Source organism: Cetorhinus maximus, chromosome 17, assembly GCF_964194155.1.
Source record: "Cetorhinus maximus chromosome 17, sCetMax3.hap1.1, whole genome shotgun sequence".
Taxonomy (NCBI): Eukaryota; Metazoa; Chordata; class Chondrichthyes; order Lamniformes; family Cetorhinidae; genus Cetorhinus; species Cetorhinus maximus.
This window is the reverse complement of record NC_135895.1, coordinates 95,479,687-95,507,305: the sequence shown is the minus strand read 5'-3', so window position 1 is coordinate 95,507,305 and position 27,619 is coordinate 95,479,687. Positions and strand designations below refer to the sequence as shown.

At 45.2% G+C, this 27,619-nt stretch overlaps 1 protein-coding gene across 1 annotated transcript in view; it reads left to right on the top strand.

Annotated features, from left to right (window-relative positions):
• Positions 1–27,619, top strand: part of LOC144692608 (zinc finger protein GLIS1-like) — a 470,450-nt gene that overhangs the window by 192,198 nt on the left and 250,633 nt on the right. The window contains exon 3 of the mRNA XM_078561640.1: positions 24,741–24,927. Coding sequence (XP_078417766.1) covers positions 24,741–24,927 — 187 coding nt within the window. The remainder of the gene's footprint in view (positions 1–24,740; positions 24,928–27,619) is intronic.

Below are 27,619 nucleotides of genomic sequence, written 5' to 3'. Positions count from 1 at the left end.
ATATCCTGCAAGTCTGTGCAAGGTACCCTGGCAGCTCCCATGACACGTACATCCTGAGATACTCCCAGGTGCCGAGGCTCTTCAGTGCTCCAGCCCGACTGGATGGATGGCTGCTGGATGACAAAGGCTATCAGTTGAAAAGGTGGCTTATGATGCCTCTCCATCACCCAGTGTTACAATAGGAGCCATGCCTCCAAATGAGCAGTAGTAGAGAGGACCATAGGTCTTCTGAAGATTTGCTTCCGATGCCTTGACCATTCAGGGGGAGCACTACAATAGCCCCCAGAGTGGGTGTCACTGATAGATGTTGCATGCTGCGCTCTCCACAATCTGGCACTGGCAAGGGAGGACCCACTGGAGGAAGAGGATCTTGACGCATCTACACAGGCCTTGATCCAATGTTCCTTCAGCTCGGCTACCAAATATCTGCCTCCACCTCATGCCAGGGTTGCCGCCTCCATCCCAGACGTCTGAAATGACCCTTTCATTTGCACCCAAAGTCCACTCAATGCCTGTGCAGTAAAGTATCCAGCCACTCACGTCCAGCATTACATACTGGCATACCCTGCACCAGAAAGAAAAATGGTGAAGCATACTCAGGCCATCAGAACCAAAGCAAATTTAATGTTATTGTCACATTGAATGCATAATGACATTACCATTACTGATGTTGATGCCCACACCAGCAGACAAATAAACCAAACATAAATGAACAGAAAATCACCCGTGAACTGTCCCTCTTGTGCTCATGGTGCCTTTAACTTACGTTTCCGAGTGCTATGTTCTTAATGCATCCTCCCTTGCTGGCACCAGCATTGGAGACAGCCTACTGACCCTGCTGCCTTGTTGACCTTGATGATCTTGGTGGTCGTCCTCTGGCCAGTGGAGCCGGTGCTGGCCCTGCCTCAGAGTGAGCAGCCAGCATGGCTGGCATCTCCCCAGTTATTGCGGCCTCATCAGATGCCACGGTCACTGGCAGAGGGGTGGAGGAGCTGCTGCCATCATCCAGAGTGCCCTGAGAGGAGCCCGCTGAGGTGTGAGGTTGCTCTGGGCCTCCCTGCTCACCATTGATGGTGGGATACTGAATGCCTCATCCATCTCCCACGCGGACACTGACCATCTGAGGTTATTGCCTGTGTGAGGGCTTTCGTCTGAGTGCAACCCCAGGAAACCCTGATTCTGTCCCTGAAGCTGCCTCTCCATGCCTCACCACTCTCTCAATGGAGGAGGCGCGCTCATCCATGAGAGTCAATGCAGTGCTCATGCGCCGCATGGACTGCTTGCTCCACAACGGAGACCATGGCGCACAGACCCTCATAGATCCCCACAAGATCCTCCTGCACATCTCACTGGACCTCCAGCATCTGCCGCCTAATGGACAATTCCAGGGGCTCATCATCTGCCTTCGACTGAGGGCATCACTCTAGGCTCCAACAGTCCTCTGACTGCTGGCGCCCTGGGCACTCTCTGCCTCTGCCTGCACCTCAAGCAAGTGTGAAGTGCCCTCACCAATGTGCAACGACATTCTTACCACCAATCTAATGCTCACCGAGGTGCTGGTATCTGCGCTGGTGCCTGCTTCAGAGAGCGGGTGTGATGCAGGTGCAATTGAATCCCGTGGCCCTCCGGCGTCAGGGGTGGCCCTTCAGGGTCCAGGGGGCGAGTGCCTGCTGGCGAATCTAAAAGGGAGAACAAAGACTTGTCATTAGTTAAGGTCATCACAGTGTCACTGTGCATGCCAGGCATCCTGGTGAGACAATGAAGATCTGCACCATGGTGCCATCATCTTTCAATGATCAATGGGGACTCCAGGTTTGAGGCTGCCATCATTGAAGAGACTACACTAGAATGGTTGCACAGTCCAAAACTCTCACCTCTGTGCACTGCACTCTTACCTTCGTCTGGCACCCCCGCCTCTCCATGCTCGGTTGCACAGGGAGCGTGCTGGCTCTCCAGCTCAAAGGCTGAGCAGCAGCAGGCTGGGCGGGCCCCCGCCTGTACATGACCTCTCTGCTTGGTTATGGCTTGTCCTGTCCTGAAAGGACAGAGGAGCATTGATTAGCCCACTCTCTACCTGCAGCCCCATTACAGCCTGGCCAACCCCAGCTGAGGAACACCTCGCAGGGCACATCCAAGTTGTGGCCCTTGAGCCATAAGGCACTCAGTCCAAGCAGCCAGGGCTCATCCCCTTGGCCAGCTCCGGCGTCATTGACAGTTGAAACTCAGACTCTAGCACCCTTGAGGTCCATGGGCGGGGGAGGGGGTGGGGGGGAACGGCCACATCTTAACACTTCTGCACACTGACCCATGCCAACACAGTGCTCACCCTTCCTGAATGCAGCAAGTCATTGAACCTCTTTCGGCACTGTGCCCATGTACGCCGCACCACACCATGGTTGCTGACCAGCACTGCCACCTCCTCCCATGCTCTCTTGGTGAGGTGTGGTGGCCTCCTCCTCCCATCTCTGGAGACAAGGGTGTCCTTCCTGGCAGCCACCTCCTCCAGGAGGACTGTGAGGTGCTCATTCGAAAGGTGGGGTGCTGAGGGTCCACCCGCCCTGCCTGCCATCTCCAGCAGCACTGGACTCCATCGCTTGCGTTTGCTAATACAGAACCGACATTCTCCCGTAGCAGCCATCCAGGGGCTGCCTGGGCTGTTTTTAAGCTGACCACTGGGTCACCATTGGACCTGGTGGCCAACAGGCCCCCGCCCCCGCTTTGCCCTTCCTGACCAGAGGCGGGGCTGCGTTTCATGCCGGGCAGGCCTTAATTGGCCCGACAGCATGAAATCGGGGTCAGGGGCCCATCGCGGGCGGCGGCCCATTTCCCGGCCGATCTCAGGCCCGCCAATCGCACCCGCCCACCAAACTCAAAATTCTACCCTATGTCTCCAGAACCCCCTCTGCAGCTGAGGAGGGTTATTCACAATCTAAAAAAGGTTTATCAGTCATGGTTGGAACGAAGAAATTCCATCAGTATCTGCACTGTTGACATTTCACCATAGTGTCGGACCATAAGCCACTAATGGGTTTATTTAGTGAAGATAAAGCCATTTTGCCAATAGCCTCAGCCAGAATTCAACATTGGGCTTTGATTTTATTGGCGTTTGAGTATATCTTTATGCACCGTCTGGATGTGCATATTGAAAATGCAAACACCCTCAGTCATCTTCCGTTACCAGATAGCATTGTATGTGCTCGAGTGTCACAAGAAGTTGTGCTTGTGTTCAATTTCTTGGACTCCTCACCAGTCTGTGTGAAGCAAATAAGGAATTGGACAAGCCAGGGTCCAATTTTGTCAAAATTCCGAGACCAGGTCCTGCAAGGATGGACGAATTCACCCGTGTCTGAAGGGATAGGACCATTCTAAGCATGTAAAAGTGAGTTAAATTGTCAAGATGGAATCTTGTTGTGGGGATCAAGAGTCGTCGTCCCTTCGCAAGGAAGAGAACCACTTTTGACCGAGCTTCACAGTGTGTATCCAGGCATTTCGAAGATGAAGGCGCTTGTGCAAAGCTATGTCTTGTAGCCAGGTATAGACAGTGATATAGGAAAAATGGTCAAACACCATCACCAATATCAGCAACAACAGAAGTTATCCGTTTCAGCTCCACTGCATCTGTGCGAGTGGCCTGGTCGACTCTGGGTTAGACTACATATGTAAGTCCATTTTTAGGCACCATGTTTTTATTGACCATTAATGTGGGCCTGCTCGCCGAGGCATAAAAGGACGCAGGGTGACTTTGGGCGTGCAACCCGATGTCACTGCGCGTCATTTAGATTTTCAGTTCGGCGGGCGCACAGCCGTCCGCCGAACTGTCAAAGGCCTATTAAGGCCTCGTAAAAACTAATTAACTAAGAAACTAAGCTCCCCGTCTAACCTTAAGGTTGACGGGCAGGCGAAGAGCCCAGGCGGACTTTGCAATTTTCATGGAACCTCATCCTTGGGCGGGAGGAGGTTTCATGAAGCGTTTATAAATTGAATAAAATTTTTTATAAAAACTCATTGACATGTCCCAGCTCATGTGACACTGTCACATGAGGGGACACGTCTTAAAATTTTTTCTTTTCTTTATTTAGATTTTTAAAACTTAAACTAATCTCCTTGAGGCAGCTCTGTACCTCAGGAAGATTTCTGCACTCTTTTGTGCGCATGTGCGTGTAAGAGCGCAGGCCCCGACTCAGGGAGCCCTCCCTTGCCCACACAGGGAGTGCTCAGCGCTTCTGGGCACATGTCATGCTGGGCGGGCCTTAATTGGCCCGCCCGCGTAAAATGGCGGCATGGACCCGAACTGGGGCGCCGATCGGGTCCGTGCCCGCCCTAGCACAACCCCCCACCAATGGGGGGAAAATTCTCCCCGTGCATTCTAAGTGGGCGGATGTGTATGAAGCTAGATTACTAACATTGTGAACTACTATTGAAAAGCTGCACCAATGTTTAGTGCACATGGCCTAACAGAAGTCATTGTTTCAGATAATGGCGCTGCCTTCACTAGTACAGAATTTCAGAGATTCACGAGCTTAAATGAAACTAAACATATTAAAACAGCACCGTACCATCCCTCGTCAAATGGGTTAGCAGGAAGAGCTGTGCAAACTTTCAAATCAGGAATGAAGAAGTGATCCAAAAGTATGTTAGGAACTCGAATTTCATGCCGCCTCCTCAATTATTGTACGGCTCCTCATTCAACGACGGGTTCAACACCGTCTGAATTACTGATGAAACACTGCCTTCATACAAGGTTGAGTCTGGTGTTTCCAAACTTAGCGGGGAAGGTAGAGGAGAACCAGAGTAGTCAGAAATTGAATAATGATATTCATAGCAAAGCCCGAAAATTTACTGTCGGAGGTACAGTTTTCGTGCAGAATTTTGGAAATGGTCCTAGTTAGGTTCCTGGTACAATTGTCTCTGAAATTGCACCTTCGTCATTCCAAGTGGAAGTGGAAGACCGGATTGTTTGCAAACATGTGGATCATTTAAGGAGTAGAGAGATATTCCAACAACCAACTATTCCGCCTGTAAGTGATGTCGAACCTTTAATCCCTGAGGTGACAGACCGACCTGGAATAGACATACCTGATGCGTCAGTTGAATTACCTAATCCTGAACTGCCATTGTTTAAGGATGTCCCTGACGCTGCCATTCCTGGTCATGTCGATCCAGTGGGAGAATCTTAAGTCATAGAGCTGCGTCGCCCTAACCGAATTAGAAAACCACCTCAGGGACTTAATCTTTAATTACATGACCTATGTGTATATGTATCTGTCGTGATTAAGATATTCTTTGTAAATAAGAAATGTAAAAATAAACTAAAGGGGGAGGAAATGTAGTGATTGTAGGTATAACCTTTCCTACTGCCTTTAGGGGTCATGTGATTGTACTGATGAATCAGCCCTAAGTGTGGGTAATCTTAGGGGCGGGGCTTCCTAGTTGTGGACCTGGTTCAAGCCTGTAGCTTTTACAAGAGCTCTGTGATAAAGTTCTGTTTCAAGTAAGAAACCTGTCCGGTACATCAAGTTTGTTACAACAGATTTTTGGTCTCTCAGGGAATTAAGGGATATAGGGGCTGGCAGGAAAATGGAGTTGAAGTCCAAGATCAGCTGTGATCGTATTGAATGGCAGAGCAGTCTCGACAAGCCATACGGCCTACACCTGCTCCTATTTCTTGTGTTCACTCGGCTACACCTTAAAGATGACTGGTGCTGCTGTGATGCTTTTTGAGTTTGAGGCTAAGGTATATTTTAAATTCATTTTATGGATGTGGGCGTCACTGGATAGGCCACATTTATTGTCCTTGAAAAGGTGGTGGTGAGCTGCCCTCTTGAACCGCTGCAGTCCTGTTGTGTGTGTTCATCCACAGTGGTGTTAGGGAGGGGATTCCAGGATTTTGACCCAGTGACAGAGAAGGAATGGCGATATATTTCCATGTCAAGTTTGTGAGTGGCTTGGAGGGGAACGTCCAGGTGGTGGTGTTCCCATGTATCTGCTCCCTTGTCCTTCTAGATGGTAGCAATTGTGGGTTTGGAAGGTGCTGCCTAAGGAGCCTTGGTGAGTTTCTGCAACGCACCTTGTAGATGGTACACACTGCTGCTACTGTTCGTCGGTGGTGGAGGGAATGAATGTTTGTGGAGGGTTGCCAATCAACCGGGCTGCTTTGTCCTGGACGGTGTCAAGCTTCTTGAGGGTTGTGGGAGCTGCACTCATCCAGGCAAGCGGAGAGTATTCCATCATACTCTTGACTTGTGCCTTGTAGATGGTGGACAGGCTTTGGGGAGTCAAGAGATGAATAACTTGTCACAGGATTCCTAGCCTCTGACCTGCTCTTGTAGCCACAGTATTTATATGGCTAGTCCAGTTCAGTTTCTGGTCAATGGTAAGCCCCCAGGATGTTGATAGAGGGGGATTCAGTGATGGTAATTGCATTGAACATCAGGGGGCAATGGTTAGATTCTCCCTTGTTGGAGATGGTCTTTGCCTTACACTTGTGTAGTGTGAGTGGTACTTGCCACTTGTCATCATTTATGTCAAAATAGTGGGAACTTTGCTTTGTACATAATGAGAATTTAATGACCCCTTACCCAGGAGTGGGTTGGGAGGTGATGGTGGGGGGAGCACTATGTAATCGGGTGGGAAAGCCTTGGGTGGAGAGCCTTTCCTCCCCCCAGAGAAGTCAGAGGTGTGGAAGGTCCAGGTTGACATCCCTGCCCCTAAGTCAATTGAGGCCCTTAATGGACCAATTAAGGTCCACATAAGGGCCTCATCCCACTACTGCTGGTATTTACACCCTGGAGGTCTGCTGTGGGCTCAGCTGCAGGGGGCCCTCATGATCAGGCATGTTGTGCCCCACAGAGGGCCCTGCTGGCGGCAAGGAGGGTCGCCCCCACTGAAAGCCAAGCCCTGCCCTCCATACCCCGACCCCCTCCACTCTAATCTACCTCATTAATCATATGTGCTGTTTGTCAGAGGAACCTTACAAATTGTGGAAACAGGAAACCTGATGATATTGTAAACTGTGACGGAGAATGTAAGTATTTCTAGTTGTCATCTGCACCCTGAGGTTGTACCACAAGCTTCTATGTTCTCACAGCATCCTACATAGAAATTGGTCCACGTCAGGCACACACCTCGTGACAAATTTGAACCACCTCACTGATGCTGATCAGTAGCAGCATGCGCAATTGCTCCCTCTCGTGCCATCAGGATTCACCTGATGTACTATGGGTGCCTGTTGCACCCCGAGAGGCAGTGCATTGTGCATGAGGAAGTTGAACGTTAGCCACCGGGCACTGTGAGTCCGGGAGGTTGGGAGACCTTGGGGGAGGGAGCAGCTGGAAAGGGCATGCGGTTTCAATGTGAACCCAGAAGAAACACTCCTGCTCACATATTTCATTTACTTTTTTGGCGGCCCCCCCCCCCACCATACCCAGGTCACCTATTCAAGGCTGTTGTACACCTGAAAAAACTGATCACACAAATGCGTGGTACAAGATTGATTAGTATAGGAATACTTACCAATTTTGGGCACTAACATTAGCACCAAGCACTCATAGGTTCAGGTATAGCAGTTCGATGTACAGTAAAACTGACTCTACTTGAACCCAGCTTCAGATTATATGTTTTAATTTGTTTCACTACCTATCCTGAGTGACGCACACATGAATCTGTGTCAAGATTGTTCAAACGTATTTCCCATAAGTGCTGTTCTGCCCTCAGACGTTCACTTTATCAGTCCAAGTCAGATTTGAACCTGGTACCAGGGATTAGAAGGCTACACTGTCTTAACTCATTGCACCATCCCATCATCAAATGCAAACTTTCCTAAAATTCAAATGTTCCCATTCTGCACCAAGCATCTGTTTTCTGGCTTGTTTGTTACTTTATTGGCCAAATCAAAATGGTGAATGCTACTCATTGAAGAGTGAAAGCACATTAGCATTAAAATTCAGGAATTTGAGCTCATTTTCCATGAGCTTTCAATAGCATATGATATAACGTTTTGCTGTGTTTCTGCACTTTGTCAATTAAATGCAAACTGAATTGAGTCACCTTGGCCTGGCAATACCCCAAACTAAACGTCGTTTGGGGATCAGGTCCTTGACATTTTTACATGGATCTCATAACATATATTTTGTACTCAACACCCTCCCTCCAAAAATAAATACACTTGGAAAAAAACACGACCCTCCTTACCTAATTAAGCAAAGTCGTTTAACTTATCTCATGCACTGTACTGAAACTCTGCTATAGGTGTGAACCCTTCACAGTTACAGAAGCTGCTCACAGCCATTCTCTCTCAAATGGTTTGATCCGTTTCCTCTGCCTGCTGATCACATTGAATTTTTTCTAAATGTTCTATTTTTGTTCTTTTATTTTGAGGCGGTTGTCAGATTCACAATGTCTGGCAACTTTTACTGTCCGTTGCCAGCTCCTAGTACATGTCTGCCTATTGTCAATCTCCTGTCACATCTTCCTGTTTGCAGCCTCACAAGTGCAGTTCCACATGCAATTCTTTCCCTCAATCTCTGAGGGTGCTGATCTTCAACCGTGCAGCATATATGCTTTGGCCTTCCCAAAATCCTAGCAGTTACCCACACCTCCTTATTACTTCAATGTTGATCCTGTTATTTGCACGGGTGATACCCATCAGTCTCTTTTGCATGTTTCAATCTCAGCTCCTGTGCCTTCATCAGCTGCTGGTCTTTAGTGCCGTACGGAAGTTGACTGAACGCTGGGCTGAAAGGGCAGAATATTGAGCTCAGTGGGCACGCGCCCGACCCGGCCGAGTGTAAAATGATGCGCGATGACGTTGGGCGAGCGGCTCGATGTCATCCAGTAGTCCCGTGATATTTCGACAATTAAAGGGCCTTTTAAGGCCATTAACAAGGTCATTAATTTCAAATTTACGCTGCCCATCCAACCTTACAGTTGACGGGCAGGTGAAAACGCTAAGCGGCCTTTGCATTTTTTAGGAAACCTCATCCATGGGCGGGATGAGGTTTCCTAAAGCAAATAAAACTAAAATTAAAATTTTATACTTGAATTAAAAGCATGTCCCTGCTCATGTGATAGAGTCACATGAGGGGACATATTTTATGACATTTTTATTCTCTTCGTTTTTTTTTTTCAAACAGCGCTTCATCTCCCTGAGGCAGCTCCGTACCCCAGGGAGATTGAAGCACTCTTTCGCATGCGTGAGCAAAGTTTGCACTAGGCCCACTCGCCCTCCTCCCCCTGCCCGCACAGGCAGCATTGAGCGCTGCCGCTCGCGTTCCACGCAGGGCGGGCCTTAACTGCGTAAAATTGTGGGGTGGTGCCGATTGCGGGCTGCGGCCAGCTTCCCGACCACCCCTGCCCACCCCCGCCAAGCACCCCCATCCAGGGCAAAATTCTGCCCATACACTCTGCCTTTTCACAGCCCGCAATTCATTTCTCCTCCTTTACAGCATTTTCTGCAGGCCACTTTGAATCAGATCAACATTTTCAACACGTTAATGCCGATTTCGCTTTCATAACATCAACTAGTAAATTAATTGTTTTAGGAAAGTAGCATTTCAACTGTCATAATTTTGAGTTCTATTTAGTGAGAGTCTATCCCGCAGTTCCTTTGTCAATCCCAGCTTCAATTCAGTCTGTTTACTTCATGTACGCTTAAGCGTTTAGCTTGTTTAATTGTTAACTACTGCTAATGGAAAATCTGTTTCACGTCTCAGCTAGCCGCAGTGCCAGACGCAAGAGCACAATCTGGAACATAGTCTAAAGGTGATATTTACTAAATTAGAAAGTAGCTTAGAGCAGACAGAATTAATTGTAAACTTGATGCAGATGCTGTGTATAGCGGTCACCATCTTGCAGGTGAGTAACACATCTCTTTCTTGTAACGAATGCCTTTGTTATTCTACATATTTTTATAGGTACCAGTGATTGTAATTTATGGCTTAATATCGGCGTTTGATTAGTCACAATAAATGAACTCTTATCCTTCTCTCTGATAGGATCTCAGGCAGTGTTCCAACATTTTATTGTTGGGGCACATTTATATAGAGCAATCCAATTAACCTTCAGGATTGTTGGAGTAGCTGCTCAGTTTTATATTGAGGAATTTTGTTATTGCCTCCAGTATATTACCCGCCCCTCCTGGAGGCAGTATCTGTCAGTGGTGTTGACAGACCTTTGGTAGCATGCCCAAAGGGCTATTGTGTGTACAGAAAGACTATTCAGCCCCAAAGCTGACTGTATTTGAGCGTGATCAACATAAATCATGAATTTAGATATCAGCCTTGACTCAGTGGCTTCTGAGTCAGTTAGGTCAGAGGTCAAGTCCTGCTCTAGAGACTTGAGCACATAATCTAGGCAGTACAGAGAGACCACTGCGTTTTTAGAGGTACTGTCTTCAGGACAGTACTGAGGGAGTGCTGAACTGTCTGAGGTGCTGTCTTTCAGATGAGATGTTAATCCAAGATGTCAACCCTTGCAGAAAGTTGTAAAAGATCCCATGGCACTATTCAAAAAGGAGCAGAGAATTTCGGTGACTTGGGACCATATTTATCCATTATCCAACACCACCAAAAAACAGAATTTTTGGTCACTTATCACATTGTTGTTTATGGAAGCTTGTTGTGTGCAGAATGGCTGCAGCATTTCCCTACACACTGCAGTGACAATTCTTCTTGGTGTTGACATTAGACTTTACAAGCCCGAGGATTATGGGGAAATGGCTATATTGAGAGAGAAAAGGAGTTCCATAGTTTTGAGGTGATAGGAAAGAACAAGTTAGAGTAGGAGACATGCAATGAAGCCTGAATCCAATCCAGTGAGGACATAGGGAAAGGGGAGGTCATGTATCCTGGAGCTGAGGAGCTGAATCCTAGCGCTGAATGAATCTGGGAAGTGAGTATGCGATTTCATCAACTTTGGGGAATTTTTTTCTGAAATCAGCTGACATTTCCATAATATTTTGGCTTCACATGAGGAGAGACAAAAGCTGTTGTTTTATTTTTGATGACTGACCAAACAATTCTATTTGCTGGTTTCAGTTGAGTGATTGATAGCCAGTAGGAAACCAGTAGGGCTTTTCCCCTAAAGGTGTTAAATCTGTGGGAAACAGAAAATCTGATTATAATTTTGGCTGCATGGGTTGTGGTCTGCCTGTGATCTAGTGATGTTTATAAATCAAAATGGAAACACACAACATAATGAGTTTATATGTAGAATTCCCCTGAAATTAAAAAAAAAAGTTTTGCTGTGTGGAGATGGAGCCAAAGTGCAAGTTCAGTTTCCAATGTGCAATGAATAAACTGATCTCAGTTGGGGATGCAATGAATAAACTGATCTCAGTTGGGGAAGCATTATAGGAGCTACAATTGGCCTCACCATTTCTTGGCTAGTGAAGGGGGAAATCAATCAGATTATTACTCCCGGTTGTTGTTCAGTCACCACTGCTGGTAGTTATGGACACAATGAAGTCAGGTGTGGACAGGATTGAGTTCATCTGTATTGTCCTTCATATCTAAGGTCCCTGCAGATATACAAGGTAGGATGCTCCTTTTTGGGGTGGAGCTCTGATGGGGGCATGAATTCCACACGAGTTCTTATCCTTCGCATCCCCGACTCATTTTTCAGCGCTGGGCTTATCACATATGCGTACTGGATATATTTTTCCGCCATTAGGAGGTTGCCTTTCACTCGACAGCACTGGCTGCAGTGGTATCTGGGAAGGATAGTGCATCAAAAATCTGAAATGAAGACCAGTTGCAGACCTTGACAGAGACCGAGGTCCTTCAACTGGCAAAACCCTGTGGCTGATGCAGGGAGAGGAGTCTCTCTCCATTCAACAGAGGGACCTCTGGGCCTTTACCTTTGCTTCCTGGGGCTCACTTCAGCATTCCATGAGCTGGCCTCAGGACGCAGCAGTAAGTGGTGAGGAAAAATGGTAAGGATCCAGGCCCCACGGCTTCTGCTATTTACGTGAAAGGAAGCAGCCAGTGATGGTCTGGGGTGGGAGCGGGTTGGAAGGAAATTTCTGCTCGGGACTGAGAAGCTTCTTCAATTAAATAAATATAATGAATGGTGTTCCACAGGAGGATGCTTTGGGGTCTTAATTATTAATTATACGCACAAATGAACACAGTGAACCAACATTAATTTGTAAAGGATAGCTTATGCTTGACAAAGTTGACTGAAATTTTTGAAGAGGTGACAAAAGTAATGGACAGGGAATGTCAATGGATGTTACTTATATGGACTTCCATTTGGACTCCCCTCATGGCTAAAATTGAACCTCATGGAATTGAAGGCAAATTATTGACCAAGTTAGGGAGGAAAGAGAGGGTGGAATCTTGTGCCCTCCCCGTAGCAAGTTTGATTTAATCTGGCGGGATGGTGGTGGGTGGGGACACCACGACCTTTCCACCTCCACTCCTATTAAGTCTGTGGTGCGAAGGCCCGTGGAAGGCCTTCCTGTCCCGGGGTCAATTTAAGCTCTTAACTGGGCAATTAATGTCTGCTTAAGGGCCTCAACCTGCCTGGTGTTTGCCTGCGGGCTCCCAGGGGGAGTCCCTTGTTCAGAGGAGCTCAGTGCCTAATCGAGTGATGCAGCGTCAGGAAGAGGGGCCCGCTGAGAACCATCCACTACTGTTGCTGTGGACCCCTCTCCACCCCTCGCCTGTGACCCGAACCTACGTATCCCATCCTGCCATCAATCAGCTGTGCCTGGGTCCCTCCTCAATCTGAGGCTTGGGGTGGGTGCAGTACCGACAGCGGCCAACACCTCCCCTTTGACACTGCTGAGTACAAAATAGCTGCTGGCCTCTGATTTGCCAGCAGCTCTTGGCGGGACTTCTGCCCCCTGGGGTCTGTGATAGATTAAATGAATAGCAATACTGTAGCAGATGGATTTCAGTGTAGGCAAATGTGAGATCATCCGCTTTGGACACAAAAAGGACAGAACAGGGTACTTTCTAAATGGTGAAATGCTATTAACTGTGGGGGTCCAAAGATGCTTGGGGGTTTGGGTACACAGATAATTAAAATGTCATGAACAGGTACAGAAAATAATCAAAAAAGGCTAATGAAATGCTCGTCTTCATATCTCAAGGATGAGCATACCAGGGGTTGGAAGTAATGCTTCAGCTATTCAAAGGCCTGGTCAGACCAGGAATAATGTGACAGTTCTGGACACCACACTTAAGGAAGAATAAATGGGCCTTGGAGGGAGTGCTGCATAGCATTAATAAAATACTACCTGTTTCCAAGGGTTAAACTACAAGGAGAGATTAAACAAACTAGGGTTGTATTCCCTTAAATTTATAAGATTAAGAGGCGATTTGATCAAAATTTTCAAGATATTAAGAGAAGCAGATAGCACTATATCCACTGGTTGGGGAGCTTCAGACTCCGGTGCATGGTCTAAAATTTAGAGCCAGGCCTTCCAAAGCGAAGTTAAGAAACATTTCTTCACACAAAGGATTGTAGGATTTGGAACTCTCTTCTATAAACATCATTTGATGCTAGTTGTTAAATTTAAAACTGAGATGGATAGGTTTTTGTTAACCAAAGGTACTAAGGGATATGGGGCAAAGGTCACAGATTAGCCATGATCTCATTGAATAACCGAAACAGCATTGAGGGGCTAATGGCCTACTTCTGTTTCTACATGCCAATCAAGCAGGTTACTTTGTCCTGGATGATGTTGAGCTTGTTGTGTGTTGTTGGAACTTCACTCATCTAGGCAAGAGAAATATATTCTATCATTCCCCTGAGTTGTGCCTTGTAGGTGGTGAAACAGCTTTAGGAAGTCAGCAGGTGAGTTGCTCATCACAGAATACCCAGCCTCTGACCTACTTATGGCCACAGTATTTATATGGCTGGTCCATTTAAGTTTCTGGTCAATGGTGACCCAGAGGGTGTTGATGTTGGGTGTTTGGTTCCTCTTACTGTCCAATGTCCTTCTTCTAATATGATGCCACAGCACCGTATTACAAAAGCGGTGGGTATCTTGGTTACATTAATAAGCTAAGTGTGATTGGTGATAGAAACACAAAATAAGAAATTGAGCTTGTACAGGAAAAAATATTGATATAATTGTAAAATCTGACTCTGGTGCCCTGAGTGCTTTGAGTGTTTCTGTTGTGAAAGTTGATTGGTCCTGTAGAATCATATGGTGATTATGATTATATGATTAACATGAGCCAATCAGATACAAGCATCACAATAAAGACAGTGATCATATTTCCTCCTGCTTTAGGCCAGGTTCTGCACGCTTGGTCAAACTGGGAACCTATCCTCTCTCTTCCCAGGTAGACAGGGGCCCAGCTTCCTTACTTTTGTCTTGCTGACCACGCACTTCCTCACCTCTTGCCATTTCCTGCCTGCTGCTAAGGTCCCAGTCAACGGGCAACCAAACCGCTCTGAGGAGGCAGATCCCTCATTTAATTATCTTAATGAGGGTGTGTGCCTAAGATTTTATTTGTGTTTCAATTTTAACACAGGCTGTCTGGGTTTCCTGGGCTTCAAAAATGGATCCATGGGTGGAACAGCTAAGCGCCTTTCCAGCACTGCTTGTGGGCCAGGAGGAGAATGTGTGCTTCCCTTGACCCACCAAGTTAACCTTATTAACCTCCACAGTGATTGGAGCACAGCCTTCCCCATGTCCTGATGCCGTTCCCAATGTCTTGATTCTCTCCCCATGTCCTTCCTGGCCTGTGATCTCCCCGCCTACCCTCCCATTTCCTTCATAAACTGTGCTAATTTCCGCGGACTTACACAAACTCCTCCATGGCCTGTCCCATGATTTTCTTCTCCATGAGCCCCCTGCAATCTTCTTCTCTTAATCATCTTCATGGTCCATCCACAATTTATCCCATGCTCCTCCTCCCCAATCTCCTCCATGGAGACCAATACTTTTGGGTTTTTTTGACTGTTAAACAGCACCATCCCCTGCTTCCTCTTCTCTCCCCCTGTACATATCAGGCCTGCAAGTCTGCCCTGCTGTCCAGCACCAAACCTGCTTCACTCCTCAAGACCTTAGCTAGTCCTGCTCTAATCATCAGGTCGGAGGCTGTTCTTCCCCTGTTTAACTCCTCCTTTGGCCAAGGCCTGCCTTTACTTCACTCCCTAGGCCCAGACTTGCCCCTGCCATGCAATCCAGACCAGGGTCTTGAGACACTGCCACAATGTGTTATTGCTGCAATGCTTGAGCCCAAGTGTTCTGTGATTTGGTAGAGTTAGTGTCCAGGAGGATTTGCGAGCAGTCACTCTGGTCTCTTAGGCTACATGGTAACTCATTGGGAGATAATCCAGGAATGAGATCAGGTAAAATAATGTTCATAGATATCTATGCAAATTTTCTGAAAGATATTTGCAAGAATAGTCACAGCTCTAACTAAATTTAGATTTATTCAAAGATTAATTTTCTTAACAAAATACGGAGGAAGAAAGAAGACAAGGGTCAGAGAAGGAAAGACAGTGTCAGCAATATCTGGGTGAGAGGCATTGAAAAAGAGAGAAAAATTGATGGATGACAAAAAATCTGAAAGAGTAACAAACAAGCTGTGATATAATGTTTTTATTTTTGTTCATGGGGAATGTCATTGGAGTTCAGTTAGTGTATGAATAATTAGTTCTGTAGAAAGTGTGTATTTAAAAAAAAAACTGATAGGGCTGAACTTTCCATTCGTCAGGCGGGCGGAGCTGAGCCAATCGTGGGCCGTGCTGCCATTTTGCGCGAGTGGGCCAATTAAGGCCCGCCCGGCGTGATGTCCGGGGAAATGTTATGCGCTCCCTGTGTTAATGGGGGGAATCCCTAAAATCGAGAGTGCGCTCTCATCTCCCTGAGGTTAAGGGCTGCCTCAGGGAGATCGGCTCTACTGTAAAAAAATATTAAAAATAGAGAGAAAAAAATCCCTTACATGTCCCCTCATGTGACAATGTTACATGAGTTGGGACATGTTCATAATTTCCATAACAACTTTATTAAAATTTTAAAAACCCTACATGAAACCTCATCCCGCCGATGGATGAGGTTTCATGTTTTCTCTGTTTGACGCTGGGGCTCCTGGCCTGCCCGCCAACCTTAAGGTTGGACGGGCAGGTCCTTTAATCGCTTAATTGATCCTGTCAATGGCCTCAATTGGCTATTGACAGGTCGGCGGGCGCACAGCTGATTTTGCTGCGCCCCCGCCTTCCTGAAAATTTAAATGGGGCGCGGTGACGTCGGGAGTTCCGCCCGACATCATCCCGCGTCATCGTATGCCTCGGCAAGCCCCACTCACCGACGGTAAAATCCTGCCCATAGAATAGTGGAAGGATTAAATGGTTTGTGATTTATTCTCTCTGTTATTACAGTGGATCATATTGCCTGTGCCTTTCAATTGTGAAGTTAAAGGGAAATAGGTCAACCTTTAAAAACTGACTCTATCATAGCATGATTTATTGTAAAACTTAGTTATAAGTTCAAAAGACAAAATGCCAGACTGACTTCTAACAGTATAGTTCAGGAAAAAATGATGAATGTAGGATTCCTCTATAAATAAGAAGTCGGTAGGTCTTGCATTTTACTCTTCACGTAATGCAAACCCTCAGCCCTGCAGAATGGTCTTTGTCTTCTGTGTTTCACAGTGTGTGTGTAAGCAGTGTGTGCTATCCCTGAGCATAGACCTTGGTGCACTCTATTCTGACTATGCCGTTGATTTGAATTTGTAACGTTCAAATCCAAGGAAATCCATTTTTATTGAGAGACGCGTTGACCTTTTCAGAATTATAGATTTTTTTTTTGTTCTGCATCAAACCAGATGTAAAATCAATCGTGTAATGACGTATTGCTCAGGAGAATCCTCTCCATCTGTCCTGGGCGAGGACCCTTAATGTACAACAACACTTTTTCCTGACAATTTTCTGTATTGAAGACCATGACTCATGTTTTGAGTGCAGTACCATGGGTGTTGGTCAGTCTCCAGTTCCACATCCAAGTGGACATTCTTCACATCTGAGACTAGACATTGGTTGCTGGCAGGCTGTATGATATGGAGGTCAATATGGAACAACCTGAGCCTGCCCTCACATGGTATGTACACAAATGGACTTTCCAGAAGGAGGTGGGAAGAATCAGCCTGGCTGATTTTCATCTTCTCTTGCCCGGGGACATTAAACACAATTGCAGCACTCCAGCTGCAGTCTCAACCAATATCAGCTAACTCAGCACAGACTGTGCCTGTACAGCTCAATTCTACAGTGTGTGTGCACTTGGAAAGAACGAGAAAGAACTTGGGCCTGAATTTTTCAGTCAGCGTGCGAGGGTGGGCCCGACACGCCAACGCGATGATGTCAGGTGGGCGTCCCGATGTCGTTGCGCTGTCTCGCGATGCTTCGTTCAGCGGGCGCAAGCCGGACTTGGCTGTGCGCCTGGCAATATTTAAACGGCCTATGAAGGCCATTAAGGAAGTAATTAAGGTCAACTTTGCGCTGACCATCCAACTTTATGGTTGGCGGGCAGGTGAAAAGGCCAAGTGGCCTTTACGTTTTTTAGGAAACCTCATCCACGAGCCGGATGAGGTTTCCTAAAGCTTTTATTCAATAATTTTTAAAATTTTCTGAAATATGAAAACATGTCCCATCCCATATGACTCAGTCACATGAGGGGGACATGTTTAATTAAATTTTTAGTCCATTTATTTATTTATTTCAAAAGCACTTCAATCTCCCTGAGGCAGCTCCGTGCCTCAGGGAGATTGAAGCGCTCTTTCGTGCATGGCCCCGACTCTCCCTCCTCCCCCCGCCCGCACAGGTAGCGCTGAGCGCTATTGTTCATGTCTTACGCTGGGTGGGCCTTAATTGGCCAGTCTGCAGAAAATGGTGCCTGCTCCCACCCAGCCCGCCCACCAACTGAAAATTTCAGGCCTTGCATTTATATAGTGACTATCATAACCTCAGGACATTCCCCGGAGTTTTACAGCCAATTAAGGATTTTTGAAATGTAGTTATTGTTGTTAATATAGGAAACACAACAACAAATCTAAGCACAGCAAGGTCCCACAAACAACAATGTGATAATGACCAGCTTCTTTTTTATGTTGGTTAAGGGATAAATATAGGCCAGCATACTGTCTGAGTCAGTGGGAGATCTTGTGACAGAATCTTTTTTACTTGGAAGACTGAAAATCTCAAAATTGGTTTGGACAGAACAGCTCTGATTAACAGGTGAATTAACAGGATTGAAACCAAGTGAAGGTGGATTCATATACAATTAACACTGTTACGCTGTTAAGTATTATGAATCACATTGGCTGTTCCAAGTTATGAAAGAAAAACGTTTTTGTGAAATTTACCTGGGGTATAAGATAGACAGAAAAAAAATGTGGAAATGGCAACCAACAGTTTAAGGCCAGGATTTCCTGATCGGGGGGGTGGGGTCCGCTCGCTGACATGTAAAATGACGTCGGGCAGAACTCCTGATGTCACCCTGCCTCATTTAAATTTTCAGGTAGGCGGGGGCTCAGCCGAATCAGCTGTGCGCCCGCCGACCTGTCAGTGGCCAATTGAGGCCATTGACAAAGTCATTAAAGTAATTAGTGGACCTGCCCGTCTAACCTTAAGGTTGGCGGGCAGGCCGGGAGCCCTGGCGGGCGTTGAAAAAAGCATGAAACCTCATCCACGGGCGGGATGTGGGTTATTAAAAATTTACTAAAAGTGTATTTAAAAGTGATGGACATGTCCCAACTCATGTGACAGTGTCACGAGGGGATGTGTCAGGGAAATTTTTTTTTCTGTTTTTAAGATTTTTTATTGTGGAGCCGATCTCCCTGAGGCAGCACTTAGCCTCAGGGAGATCAGTGTGCTCTTTTGTGCCCACGTAAAATGGCGGCACGCCCACAATCGGGGGCACTGATCGGAGGCGTGCCCGCTCCTGAATTTCCCCCCTCCGACGGCAGGAAAATTCTGCCCCAGGATTTATAAAACCAAGGGCTTATTATTTTCTAAAGAACCAGTTGTATAAAACAAAAACTCAAGAAAAAGACCTAAATTACAGAGTACTTTCCTGCATTTGTTGCACGCCATAATAAGGGACAATTTGTTCCTGAGTTGTAATTCCATTCTCTGAGTAAACTGTGTTTGATTTTTACATATTTATGGAATCGTGGAGAAAAAAAAAATAGAGTCAAAGTGAGGAGTGGTGTTATATGGGACTCGAATCATTTGTTCCTTTTTATGCCCTGTGACAGCACTGAGCCTCAAGATGGATCTTTAGTTGAGATTCACACCCCAATTCATACCCTAAACTGAGAATTGTACTAGTGGGATTTTTCTTTTCTATTTCTCGTCCAGTCTTGTAAACTTCCTGAGTAAGATTGTTGAACTAACATCAGTGTGCTGCTGAATGATTTATAGTAGGAACTGAATTATTACACCTAGGACAGTAATAGTTGTAAGGAAAGAATGGAGGCATCACCAGACGGTGTTGGCTGGATTCAAACTCAGGTTCCAGACATAGATAGACAGTGCTCAAAGTTTCCTTTTTTTTTGTCATGATTTTCTTTTAGGTGGTCAGTCTTTGTGTTCATAAGCTGAAGGACGTCATGCTTGGAATGGAACATTTTAGCAAATTTGGCAATGTCAAGCACTGTCAGGACGTTGCGGGCTGGAGTGGAGTAGTGCTCCATTCACTCTTTTCCAATGATGAGCTTTAGCCTCACCTTTAGAAAAGGATCCTTAGTGCATTCTGTGACATTTCTCTTTCCATTGCCTATCATCCTAAGAGGCTTATTATTCAGAGCACTTGCGTAAGGTGCATGAAATAACACTGCCTCACCCTGGCTGCTTAGTTTATGTTGACAATCCACAGCATTGCCGAGGCTCCGTGCAAAACTGTAAGTCCAGTGCTTTTATTGGAAGGCTTTCACAGATGCTTTGCTTGCTGGGATAGCTCTACCTCCATAACTCTGCTTCCTTTCTCCACTGAGAGGAACCAAGACAACAATGAGGAATTGCAAGTATAGTCAAAATATGCAAGAGATTGAGATCTTCAAGTAAGAGAAATGGTGGAAGTGACTTCGATTGTGTGATTCTTTCCACATGTGGAAGAATCCATAGTATATCAGACATTATGATGTCATAAAGCACTGGGGGAGGTTCTGCAGCTGCTGCACTATTTCCAGCTACCCATTGCCATCACAACCTGTACTTTTTGGGATGTAAAGCAGCTAAATAGGAGGGTGATTAAGCTTTATTATGTCAGGATTTTTATGCTGAACTTATGTCAAATTGGAAGGGGCCATCATGGAACAACAATTAAGGTGAGACTTTAAAAAAAAAAATTATTTTCAGGATGTGGCCAAGACCATGTCGCTTATTCCTCATTACTTTGAAACGTTGATGGTGGGCCTTCTTGGTGAACTTGCTGCAATCCTTGTTAGTGATGGCACTTGCACAGTGGTGTTGGACAGGGGATTTTGTCCCAGCGATTATGAAGGAACGGCACTACATTTTTAAGGCAGGATGATGTGTGATTTGGAGGTGATGGTCTTTCCATGACGACTTGTATCACATTTGAGAAAAAACCGTTGGACCCAGCATGGAGAAACAAGTGTTTAGTGATGTCATATTCATGGTGCACATGTCAATATCCTTACACTTAAGTTTATTTCAAATCATTAAGTTCACTGATGGGCCAAGGTTTGTACCATTGCAGTAGAAAAGAGCAAGACAGAAGATGAGGCCAATCAACAACAACTTGATATATATATATATATATAGCATCTTTAACATAATAAAATGGCCAAGGGTGCTTCGCAGAGGTATTATAAAAAAATGACATTGAGCCACATAAGGAGATATTAGGGCAGATGACCTAAACCTTGGTGAAAGAGGAAGGTTTTTCTGAGTATCCCAAAGGAGGAAAGTGAGGAAGAGAGGTGGAGAGTTTTAGGGAGGTAATTCCAGAGCTTAGCACCTAGGTAGCTGAAGGCCACCAATGGTGGAGCAGTTAAAGCGGAGATTTTTAAGAGGCCAGAATTAGAGGAACACAGATAATTTGGAGCTTGCAGGCCTGGAGGGGATTAGGGAGATAGGGAGGGGCAAGGCCATTGTGGGATTTGAAAACAAGGGTGAGAATTTTAAAATCGAGGTGTTGCTTAACCAGGATCCAGTGTAGATCAGTGAGTGCAGGGTTAATAGGTGATCGGAATTTGGACATGAGCAGCAGAATTTTGGATGACCTCAAGTTTACGGAGGGTGGAATATGGGAGGTCAGTCAGGAGTGTGCTTGAATTGTCAGTTCTTGAGGTAACAAGGTCATGGATGAGGGTTTCAGCAGGTGGGGCGGAATCGAGTTGTCGTGGTTGAATAATGGCAAGTTTGGGTTTTAAAAATCTGTAAACAAAGGGAAGACTGAGGGATTTAAGAAATTATATTTTAAAATTTGTACTGAAGAGACAGTCACAAGTATGTTAATAATTTCAATGTTCAGCCATTCTGAATCTGTCGTAACAGTTCTCTGGAGTAGAAACAAGTTGCAGCTTTCCTTGTTGCACTGGTGTTGACAAGGGGCTGCAACATGGTGTTACTGGACTAGTAATAAAGAGGGCTAGATAATGTCCTGGAGACATGAGTGCAAATACCACCACAGCAGTGGGGTGAATTTAAATTCAATTAATTAATAAATTTAATAAAATATTAGTCTCATTAATAATGATCACAAAACTTCCAGGTTATTGTAAAAACCCACCTGGTTCACTAATGTCTCTTGGGGGAGGAAATCTACTGTCCTTCATAGGCCTGGCCTTCACGTGGTTCCAGATCCACAGCAATGCAGCTGACTGTTACCTGCCCTTTGAATTGGCCCAGCAAGCCATTTATCAAATCGCTACAGGAAGTACCACACACCACATGGACTACAGTGGTTCATGAAGGTGGCTCATCACCACCTTCTCAAGGGCACTTAGAGAATGGCAATAAATGTTGGCCTCACCTGTGACGTTCACATCACAAAACCACAAAACATGATAGCTGTATCAGCCTGTAATTGCTTTCCTGGATTGTTGCTATGTCTATCTTTATATTTATTAATTGCTAAATGCATTGTGTTTTGTGTTTTTAGATATATTTCCAAAGTAACGTTAAACATTCCAGGTAAACAAGTGGAATGCTGGATGTATCCCCAGTACCCCAAGTTGGGTTGCAGACACAAGTCTCTTTTCATTGACTGACACTATACCTTGATGGACTAGTGTGGTGCCATGATGAAATTACTGTGTGACCTGCCAATTCCTCTGAACTATTGGAGCGCAGAGCCCCTGCACACTCAGTGCTCTGTTATAGCTAGATTGATTTTTGTTTTGAGAAGTCAGCAGCTCCGGCTGTTAATGAACAGAAAAATCTATTCCTGTATTACAATGTGGCTGCTTTATGCCCTGTGCCAAGCTTAATCGCATGTCTCAAGTCAGAATAATTTTCCCAAAATAATGTTGTTTAAAAAATTACGCTAAATATTTTTTCTGAAAAGCTCCCTCTATTTGTGCATGGCTATTAATATACCTTCTAACTATGACGATCTGTGAAGTTTTAAAAACCCTTGACGGTATTAAAAGTTACATTTATTTTCATAAGAAAGAATGGAATGAGAAAGGGCAATTTGGCCGTCCAAGCCCACAGTCTGTCCTATAATGGACTGTATCCCAAATTTTAAATCTCCTGAAACAAATTCTGCTTCAGTATTTCCTTACGTACTGAGGTAATCAACAAAAGCAGAATACTCAGGCATCTTTACAGATCCACCAATCAATACTACCCTACTGCTCCCTATAGACAACATGCCCCATTCCCTCCTTATACAACAGCACAGGAATGTCACGTTTCATCAGTAAAATCGATATCTATTCCTACAGTTTTTAATCTCTTCCCTGAACAGATATTTGAAGGAGGTAATTATCTCAACCTCAGCTACATATGCACTACAATCACAGCAGTCTACATTTATATAGCACCTTTAGCGTAGCAAAATGTCCTAAATTTTTCATGGTCCAGGGCCGGACTCAGCTAGGAATATGAGGACAATTAGGGAAGGTGGGTGAAAAGTCGGAGGGGTGGGAGTATGTCGTTACCTAAAGTTGGAACAATAGCGGACTCAACCAAGACGTAGTTTTCAGAGGAGAAATTTTTAGACAAATGTTTTGGAGTTAAGGCATGTAGGGATGGGAAGCAACAAAAATCAGCGATGAGAGAAGTGATAAGTGAGCTGGACTTAGTGTGGGACAGGACATGGGCGCAGGGCTGTAGATGAATTAGAATTTATGTTGTGTTCCATCTGTGGAAAAGAAAGGATACTTTCACTTGGGGGAGAATTTTCTCCCGGTCGGGGGGCTGAGCAGGCGCAGGCGGGTGTGCAGCTGATCACCGCCCGTGTTCGGCTGCGCGCCGCCATTTTACCTGGGCGGGCACTGAGTGCTCCCTGTGCGGGCGGGGGGGAGGAGGGAGAGTCAGGGCCTGCGCTCTTTCGCTTATGCACACGAAAGAGCGCAGAAATCTCCCTGAGGCACGGAGCTGCCTCAGGGAGATTATTTTCATTGTCAAAACTTCAAAAAAAGAATGGAAAAAATTATTCATACATGTCCCTTCATGTAACAGTGTCACATGAGCTGGGACATGTCAATGAATTTTAATTAAAAATTTTATTAGATTTATAAACACTTCATGAAACTTCCTTCCGCCCGTGGATGAGGTTTCATGATAAATGTGAAGGTAACTGCTTCAGTTAGTTCAATAGTGGCCTTAATAGGCCTTTGACCGCTTGGCGTGCACGCCCGCTGAACTGAAGATCAGAATGACACGCGGTGATGTCAGGACGCACGCCCGATGTCACCGCGCGTCATTTTACGTGTCGGCGAGCGGGCCCCGCCCCATGCACACCGACCAGAAGATTCAGGCCTTGATGATAGTTTTAAACACGTGACCTTCAATTCTGTGTTCACAGATCAAGCCCAATTACATTTACATCATCAGCATAAGTATCTTGTACAATAAAATGAGTGTATGTAGGAAGTATTGAACGTGTGTTTGTGCATTTAGTAATAATAAAATGATCACATAAAAGATTTTGTAAAAACATTATGGATAGATTAATGCTATCTCACCCTGACTGCTTGGATTATATTTTGAATAGTGCGTTGCTCATGTGCACACTGTTATGAGGCACGCAGTGGTGTGCGTTCATTTTATTGTCCTCCTGCTTTTCTTTTCTCCTTTCCTGATGACACTGACATACAATAGGGCATGATTTCATGGTGCTGCCCGTCTGCCTATTTAAGATCCAAAAGCCAGTTCTCTGGTTTTAGATTCTTTCCTCACCAAGCATTCACACACGTGTACTGCAGCACGAGTTACTAGGTAGGAGCGGGCGTTCTGAGTGACCTTTCTCTGTGCTCTCACCTAGGGTATTGAGGGCAGTTGTAGCATTCCTACTGCTGCCACAGGTGAGATCAGATGGGAGGCGGAACCTGGGCACTTCAAGTTCCATACGACTCAAGAACACGTTAGACACTCTGAACCATTGAGTTGCTTGTGTTCTTACCTCGTGAATTGAAATTAAAGTTAACAAGCTTCCCCAGCTTATTCTGAAGGAGGGGCAAGTAAATTCAACTCAGTTCTTTGAACAAACCGAGATGTAGCTGTGTAGATTAGAAATGCAGCGTTCTTATTTCTGGATTTGTGCGGAGGAAGGAATCTCACACTAGTTGCCTTTCATGTTATTACAGCAAACGGTGGATACAGCCCATGTTATGCTCTGGCCAGCAAGAGGGATGAGATGAACCATGCCATGAGGAATGAGCCAATAGCAACAGCCAGATTGGAGCCAGTGATTCATTCAGGAAATCACATCAACGCCTGCCCGAGTTCATCCCACGACAGTACCGGGCTGACCACACCCCACCCTGACACCAGGTTACTTTTTTTTGCTGTTATAATATATTATGCCTGTGTCAAAAATCTGTAAGCGGATGAAGGTCCCAACCTGAACTACGAACTCATCTTTCTTTTCCGACTTTATGGAACGGCCAGTGACTGTGAAAGAATGTGCTTGCTTAAAATAGTATCTAAGCTGAAGTTTGTAGCACATTTTTTATGCGTCTTTTACTTCAATTTTATATGCTACTCTCCTGAAACTGTTTAAAGGTTGAAGTTGATAGATTTTTGTTGCGAAATGTTGTCAAGGCTTATAGAACAAAGGTGGTGAAATAGAGTTAAGGTAGGATCATCCACGATCCAACTGAATGATGCAATAGGCTTGATGGACCACTCCTGTTCCTATGAAAGCAAATAGTAATCTGACTTACGTTAGGCAACTTTCCATGTTATGTCCAAATAGCCACAGGTGTTGGTGTGGTATTAACTAGCTGCTTTTATTTTCAGACTCTCTAGAATATTCTGTCAAAGAATAACAGAGCAAGTACAAGAGGAAACATTGAAGTACAATTTACACAATGCAATTTCCCCCAACAGGGGCTATTGGGTGTGCAATTAACAACATGCAAGTACCGTATATAACACTGGTGCCTCAGCCAAGGAACCACTCTTCATGTCTGAGCCTGGGCAGCTAGTGCTATTCGGTCACGAAGGACTTAATAGCTGAGACCCAATCCTGTCATCACCTTCACACAGACACATGCCCTTGTCCACAGGTGTCATCAGATAACGCTCAGGAGAGAGAATCTTCACGCATTTTTCCTTTTTAGCTCAAGGGCAGTGAGACCAATTGTAGCCGCCCTCTCTCCTTTCTACCCAGGTTGAGATCAGCTAACTCAGAACAGATCAGGAGTTGTGCCTGGGGCATTCTTTGTATGGCTTTACTATCACATCTACCAAGCTCATCCTTTGGGGAAATCTTGCACTTTCCATGGCAAAAAATTGTTATTCAAAAAAGCTCAGAGTACTAGCTCACTTCAAAAAGCTCAGAGTACTAGCTCACTTCAAAAAGCTCAGAGTGCTAGCTCACTTCAAAAAGCTCAGAGTACTAGCTCACTTCAAAAAGCTCAGAGTACTAGCTCACTTCAGAAAGCTCAGAGTACTACCTCACTTCAAAAAGCTGAGTACTAGCTCACTTCAGAAAGCTCAGAGTACTAGATCACTTCAGAAAGCTCAGAGTACTAGCTCACTTCAAAAAGCTCAGAGTACTAGCTCACTTCAAAAAGCTCAGAGTACTAACTCACTTCAAAAAGCTCAGAGTACTAGCTCACTTCAGAAAGCTCAGAGTACTAGCTCACTTCAAAAAGGTCAGAGTACTAGCTCACTTCAGAAAGCTCAGATTACTAGCTCACTTCAAAAAGCTCAGAGTACTAGCTCACTTCAAAAAGCTCAGAGTACTAGCTCACTTCAGAAAGCTCAGAGTACTAGCTCACTTCAAAAAGCTCAGAGTACTAGCTCACTTCAAAAAGCTCAGAGTACTAGCTCACTTCAAAAAGCTCAGAGTACTAGCTCACTTCAAAAAGCTCAGAGTACTAGCTCACTTCAAAAAGCTCAGAGTACTACCTCACATCAAAAAGCTCAGAGTACTAGCTCACTTCAGAAAGCTCAGAGTACTAGCTCACTTCAAAAAGCTCAGAGTACTAGCTCACTTCAAAAAGCTCAGAGTACTAGCTCACTTCAAAAAGCTCAGAGTACTACCTCACATCAAAAAGCTCAGAGTACTAGCTCACTTCAAAAAGCTCGGAGTACTAACTCACTTCAAAAAGCTCAGAGTACTAGCTCACTTCAAAAAGCTCAGAGTACTAGCTCACTTCAAAAAGCTCAGAGTACTAGCTCACTTCAAAAAGCTCAGAGTACTAGCTCACTTCAAAAAGCTCAGAGTACTAGCTCACTTCAAAAAGCTCAGAGTACTAACTCACTTCAAAAAGCTCAGAGTACTAGCTCACTTCAAAAAGCTCAGAGTACTAGCTCACTTCAAAAAGCTCAGAGTACTAGCTCACTTCAAAAAGCTCAGAGTACTAGCTCACTTCAAAAAGCTCAGAGTACTAGCTCACTTCAAAAAGCTCAGAGTACTAGCTCACTTCAAAAAGCTCAGAGTATTAGCTCACTTCAAAAAGCTCAGAGTACTACCTCACATCAAAAAGCTCAGAGTACTAGCTCACTTCAGAAAGCTCAGAGTACTAGCTCACTTCAAAAAGGTCAGAGTACTAGCTCACTTCAAAAAGCTCAGAGTACTAGCTCACTTCAAAAAGCTCAGAGTACTACCTCACATCAAAAAGCTCAGAGTACTAGCTCACTTCAAAAAGCTCAGAGTATTAGCTCACTTCAAAAAGCTCAGAGTACTAGCTCACTTCAAAAAGCTCAGAGTACTAGCTCACTTCAAAAAGCTCAGAGTACTAGCTCACTTCAAAAAGCTCAGAGTACTAGCTCACTTCAAAAAGCTCAGAGTACTAGCTCACTTCAAAAAGCTCAGAGTACTAGCTCACTTCAAAAAGCTCAGAGTACTAGCTCACTTCAAAAAGCTCAGAGTACTAGCTCACTTCAAAAAGCTCAGAGTACTAGCTCACTTCAAAAAGCTCAGAGTACTAGCTCACTTCAAAAAGCTCAGAGTACTAGCTCACTTCAAAAAGCTCAGAGTACTAGCTCACTTCAAAAAGCTTAGAGTACTAGC